The sequence below is a fragment of the Pelodiscus sinensis genome, chromosome 5 (assembly GCF_052426305.1).
Source record: "Pelodiscus sinensis isolate ZL-2025 chromosome 5, ASM5242630v1, whole genome shotgun sequence".
Classification (NCBI taxonomy): domain Eukaryota; kingdom Metazoa; phylum Chordata; order Testudines; family Trionychidae; genus Pelodiscus; species Pelodiscus sinensis.
The window spans coordinates 44,134,837-44,140,836 of record NC_143056.1 but is presented as its reverse complement, the minus strand read 5'-3'; the positions used below and the strand labels follow the sequence as shown (position 1 = coordinate 44,140,836).

General features: G+C 50.1%; 1 protein-coding gene across 3 annotated transcripts in view; it reads right to left on the bottom strand.

Annotated features, from left to right (window-relative positions):
- Window positions 1–1,290: 1,290 nt before the first annotated feature.
- The window catches only part of PGF (placental growth factor), a 28,202-nt gene continuing 23,492 nt past the window's right edge, over window positions 1,291–6,000 (bottom strand). For all 3 annotated transcript variants that reach the window (XM_089778435.1, XM_006117758.5, XM_006117757.5), the window contains exons 3-7: window positions 4,647–4,843; window positions 3,632–3,708; window positions 2,818–2,847; window positions 2,658–2,720; window positions 1,291–2,222 (exon numbers count right to left, since the gene is read on the bottom strand). In XM_089778435.1, the coding sequence (XP_089634561.1) occupies window positions 2,201–2,222; window positions 2,658–2,720; window positions 2,818–2,847; window positions 3,632–3,708; window positions 4,647–4,843 (389 nt within the window). In that variant the 3' untranslated portion in view covers window positions 1,291–2,200. The remainder of the gene's footprint in view (window positions 2,223–2,657; window positions 2,721–2,817; window positions 2,848–3,631; window positions 3,709–4,646; window positions 4,844–6,000) is intronic.

The window sequence follows — 6,000 nt, the reverse complement described above, 5'->3', positions numbered from 1 at the left end:
GCTCAGAGGCCCCCTCCCAGCATTGGGGAGCCTGCACTGGTGTTCCAGCCCCCCTGCTGCCTCACCACAGGCCTGGAGCACCCAAAATCTACTAGGCTGGGCCCTCCTAAGCTCTGGTGGGCAAGGAGAATGTGGGGAGTGTCTTTCTCCTCAGTTGGGGGCCGTGTCACTGAAGGGGGGGGGTTTGCTTCTCACTTGTGTGCAGCCCCTGACTGATTTTTCTGTGGGTCAAGAGCCTTTGTCCCCAAAAAGGTTCCCCACCCCTGGGTTAGAGCCTCAGAAAAAGTGAAATGAATGAGTTGCATTGGAGTTAACTGAGGCATTCAACTCCGTACAGGGTGTGGGGTGTGCGGCCACAACTCCCTTAGGCCTTTCTGCACTACAGAGTGAACATGACTTGGACAGATAGCTCAATTAAAGCTAACACGATGATTTGCATTTACACTTGCATCCACACTTGTGGATTGTTCAGTGTATTCTATATTCAGGTCATTCTATGGGTTGTTCAGTTGCTGCTCTCGGGCAACAGTAAATTGTTAAGTGCTCTGACTTATGAGCAAGCATCTCAGTTCCTGGGTCATGTAACTTCTGCATGGCCTTAGCTGCCAAATCTCTCTCCTCTGAGGCTACATCTAGACTACAGGCTTCTTTCGGAAGAGATCTTCTGAAAAAACTTCTTCTGAAAGAGAACGTCCACACTGCAAAAGTGCATCAAAAAAGTGATCTGCTTTTTCAAAAGAGTGAGTCCAGACTGAATGGATGCTCTCTCACATGTAAGCTGTGATTGTTATGGACGGAATGGCCACCAGGGCACCTGTGCTTTTTTCTCTTTCCTCTTCTTCCGAAAGAACTCCTTCCCCATCCACACACGCCTTTTCCCAAAAGTGCTCTTTTGCAAAAAGGCTTCTTCCTTGTAGAATGAGGATTACCAATACTGGAAAAACCCCTCTGTTCTTTTGATTTTCTTGCAGCAGAATGCAATTGCAGTGTGGACGTTCCTCTGTAGTGTACACATACACTGAGGTTGCAGGCTAGAGAGGCTGAGGTAGAGGCTGACCTTCCTTTAATGCAAATGGAGCCCTCCAGGCCCTTAGGGGAGCCCCCAGCAACTCCTGGCCCAGCAGGTAGAAAAGGAAAAGCAGGGAACAGGGCAGCAGCCCTGGCAGGTTGTGCTGTAGGGAACAGGGGAGAGGCACAGGCTGTGAAGAAACTCCAGCCCCAGAAGGAGTAGGTAAGACCAGGTGTTGGGGACATGGGACAGATGCATTCTCACAGATACTTCTGGATGTCACTATGATAAGATTTTATTCAGGACTTAGCTTGAAAATCGCTGTGCTGCAGCCAAGGTACTGGGGGTGTCATGTCATACAGTTTGGGACTCTCTATCACACCCTAACCCACCCAGGGAACTTCCACAGCGAATAAGTCCCAGGTCACCTGCCTCCATGCTTCACTGCAGCTTCTCTACTTCTTTCCTGCGCCAGAATTTGGATTCCCCACAGGGGACCAGGTTTCTTCCTTCATGACTGTGTGGTACCCTCCACACACTGACAACTTGGGAGCAGGCTTGCTCTGCAAAAGTGGGGGTGGCAGCATAAGACTCCTGTGGGTGACAACAGCAGAAAGTGTTCCCAAAGTGGCACCCTGTGGACTGGCACTTCCTGGAGGTTCTGCACTGTCCTGCTCCACCCTCAGCACTTTGGGATCCTCCTCTAGCTGCAAAGGCCACAAAAACATTCCCATGTTTGCAGAACTCGGCCCCTGCTGTCCTCTGGCAGAGTGCTGAATGCAAAGCCTAGGACCTCAGAGCCTCATTATGCAGTATTTTAGTCCTGAATCTGGCTCCTGGGTCCTTTAACCATTAATGTGAACTGTGCAGAGTCAAGGGAGGCCCTTAAGGGAGAAGCCAGGCAGGTTGAGGGGTGTCTGCCCCTAATTCAGCTAAGTTCCCTTCATCCTGGTGTTGGATCCCTGCAGGCAGCCAGCAGGAGTCCAGATTATCTTCTCCTGCAAAAGGGCCCATGCGCTTGTCCTGTTGCTCACCTCACCGCTTCTTGTCTGCTCGGAGGACCACAGCTCCTAGGTTGCAAGCAGCCACAAAGTCCTACAAGGTTCAGTCAAGAATGCAATTGGTGCATACGTACAGGCAATTACGTAATAAGTTCAGGTGCTGTGGTCCTGCCCTCTCCTGCTGAGATGACTAACTGCGTGGAATGGCACACCTGCAAAGAGAACACAGCACAAGGACAGGATGGGGGATAGAACAGGGGGACTGGGAACCAGTGACTTTGGGCTCTATTCCTGATCCTCTTGGATGATCTTGGGCAAGTCCACTCCTTTCTGGGTCTCAGTTTTCCCACCTATGAAGTGGGGGTAATGACACTCACCTTCCAGTGGAGCAGAACTGGGGTCAGGGATCAGGAGGGTTTAATTTATGTTTGAAAAGTACTTTGAAATCCCCAGGAAAGATGGCAGAGGCAGGCCCAGGTCTGTATCAGCCCCTGTGTGTTGGGATGCAGCAGTTTCACGCCAGGTGTTGGTGCATTTTCCATGAGCCTAATTTGTGCAGCAAGCTGCAGCCAAAGGACCACAACTGAGAGAAGCTTCTGGCAAGAGCCACTGCCCTGGCCCCTCCTCCTGGATCAACAGCCACTCACTGATCACAGCCTTTAGGTCGCTGCTTCTCTCGTCTCCTCTTGCCTTGGCCCTTGGGTCTCCTCCTTCAAAAGGAAAGGGGGAAAATAAGAGGCTGATTGGATGGGAGATGAGCCAGGGCTGAGGAGCCCAAACTCCAGAATCCCTGCTAATACTGCTTACCTTCCTAACTTCATTGTAGTCCGCCGAGGCCTAGAGGAGAGAGTAAAATGGAGAGAGTAAAACGATCACACCACAGATGTGGCATCTGCAGAGTGCCTAGGTACTGGTGGAGGATGGAATGCTAGGAAAATACCAAGGGCTCCACAGGATGGAATCACATCCTAACTGACAGACTGCCCGCCAGAACTCCACTGCATGGGCTCCACCCCCTTGCAATAAAGTATTGATATCATTGGCAAAAGGATGGCTTGTGGCCAGGAACGTTCAGAAAGCATTTAATGCAGTATAGCATCTTTCAGTCTATAGAGTTCTTCGAGATAAGGGAGAAGCCAGAACACAGCCCAGATGAGGAACTAGAGTGAGGGTCAGAAATGAAGGCAAACATAGTGGCCATTAGTTTTTGGGAGTCCAAACTGACATCCCCAGTGCTTGATTTGCTGATGTGCTAAATACCCACAACTTCAGCTGGAGGCAACAGGGACTGTAGTTGCTCCACACCTCTCAAAATCAGGCCCCGGGGTGTCTCAGTTTGAACTCCTACCATTGAGGCACCCAAAACCAGAGGCCACTTTTGAAAATCTGGCTTGACTCATTCTTCAGCAGCAGAGCTTCTTGGCAAGCTGGAAAACAATGCAGTTCTGGCACAGCCTCTATGTTTGTGAGAGCCAGGCCACTAGATGGTGCAGGAGAGCCACTAAGCAAGGGGACCATAGTGACCTGCCAACCCCAGGGTTATGGAAGTGACATGCTGGGGACCTTCCTGCTGCTGCATAACTCCCTGTGGTGGAGAAGGGTAAGCCTGGCTGGGCCATACCTGCACTCGCACTGCCTGTGCTCAGTAAAGGACAGCTCCACATAGGGCACCTGCCCCGCTGGCTTCATCTTCAGGAGCTGAAAAGGAACAAAAGATCTTCCCTAGATCTTCATAGAAAAGCTGATTCATCATTCCCTTTCCCTCTGCTCCTTGCTAGGGTGGTGCGCTGATCTCAGACACTTCAGGTGGTGCTGGGGGAGGTCTAAGGAGTGAGAGGGCGACCTCCTGAGGCAGTGGGAAAGGATAGAGGCTTCATGGTCCACCCCTGCACTCCAAGATTCCCCACCCAAAGAATGCATGGTCCCTGTAGGATGGGTGCAGCAGTGCCTGAAAACAGTGCTTTGTCATTCCCATTCTCCTGTCTGCCTGCCATTGGCATCGCCCTCGGCCTCTCCAGCCTGACAGGCTTATGATGCCCACGGGGAACAAGGATCTTGGGATGCCCATTCAATCACTAGCTGTAAAAGGTGATGGGTGGGTGGTCCAGCATCCCCAGAGACACCTCTGGTTATGACGAGAGGGGCGGAGAAAAAACAGAACCAGAGATGCAGGGAATAGTTTTGCTGCAATTTCAGGACAGTATCTGCTTCACCCCACCAGGGGGCACCACCCTTCACAGGGACAACAAACTCCTCTCCCACACCCACACAGATACGTGCGCAGTGTCAGCTCTCTGTGTTTGTAACTGCAGGTTCGAAGAAGATGAGACCTTCAAGGAAAGTCATAAAAGGGAATGCAGCAAAGAGCCAGTGAGGGGAGCACTGGCCCAGCCCATGCACCTCCTGGAGCGAGGCACAGATGTGGGGAAAAAGACGGAGCAGAGTCCGGGGGCATGTTAGGAATGACTCGACGTCTGACTCACTGTGACCTGGGGAAGTCAGATAACCTCTCTGTGCCTTAATTTCCCATGTTTGTGTGACACCCTGACCTTGTGAAGTCATACCAATAGTTGACTTAGCTGCCAGGAAAGGAGCCCATAGCCCTGCACTGTGAGCTGAGCCCACCTGGCTCTTACCTGCATGGTGATGTTGGCTGTCTCCACTGGGACACACTGCAGTGTCTCATCTCCACAGCAGCCAGTGCAGCGTTGCAGGGAAATACAGGAAGGGCTGAACATGTGCTCCATCTCACTGGGGTACTCGGACACAATATCCACCAGCATTTCCAAGGGCCGACAGAAGCTGCGCCCCCAAACCTCCTGGAAGGGCAGTACTGGAAGAGATGAAGGGGAGAGAGCTATAACTCATGCCCAGAAGATGCCTGCTGACCTGTTCCCTTGGGCCTTCACTAAACAGTGGAGTTATTGGCTGAGTCTGGGAGGCCTGCTATGTGCCTGGCACAGGCATCAAAGCAAAACCCATTGTGTGTCCCAAATGTAGTGGGCAGCTCTCAGCAATATGACTCTCTTTCCAGGCTAACAGATCCATTTTCTCCTCTTTGAGCTGTTCCATCTGTTGCTCTCCTCCGGTCTCCTCTGTCATGTGCTGAGCTGGAGGCAGAACATTTTTCATCTCCAGACACTGATAAAATCTCCATTTGTTATGCAGAAATGGTGCTCCACACCCTAGCTAAAACAACAGCCCAGTTTTTTCTAGAAGCCCAATTCTGGACTCCCTCTAAAAGTCACCAAGCAATTCTGATCGTCCTTAAAACTAGGGAACGAGTCCCGGAATAGTGGTTGGATTTTTCTGGAAAATTATGTGTCATTTGGAAAAGATGGGGAGATAGCGTCCCGATATGGGACAGCCCAAAAACTAGTGTTTGTTATAGGAGCTGCCACACTGAATCAGAGCAGTTTTCTGGCTAGATCACTCTACTGTCTCCACATTGGCCAGTACCAGATAGATCACTGTTGGTGGCAGTTGCAGGCTAGTCAGTCCCCAGGGGCAAGTTTCCTTCTAACCCCAAATAGTTACATTTTGGCTCATGCCCTGAAGAATGATGGCTTATAGTGCCCAAAACCTTGTTACAGGAAAAGCTGCCTCAGAGCTCAACTTGGAATGTTTCAGTCATCTGACATTCCAAAAAAATAAAAACAAAAAGGAAAACCTGCTTGGGGTCCAACAAATTATTGCAGTTCAGTTTTTTCACTGTTTACTTTTTAAAAAATTAAATGGACGTGAAAGTCTAAATGAAAAGTCAAAATCTTCTGCCTGAAAATGTCCATATGAAATGTGTTTGTTTGCACCAATTTTTTTAACTGAAATAATTCAGCAAATTCAAAGCTAATTTACAAAACATTTTGGTCAAAAATAAATTTCACCTAAAGAATTCTGCTCAGTTCTGATCCTGCTCTTTCCCAGAAAAGGGGCTGCCCTGTTGGCACTCATCAGTTCTGAAGAAGGCTGGATAAGCATCTTCCCAGAGTG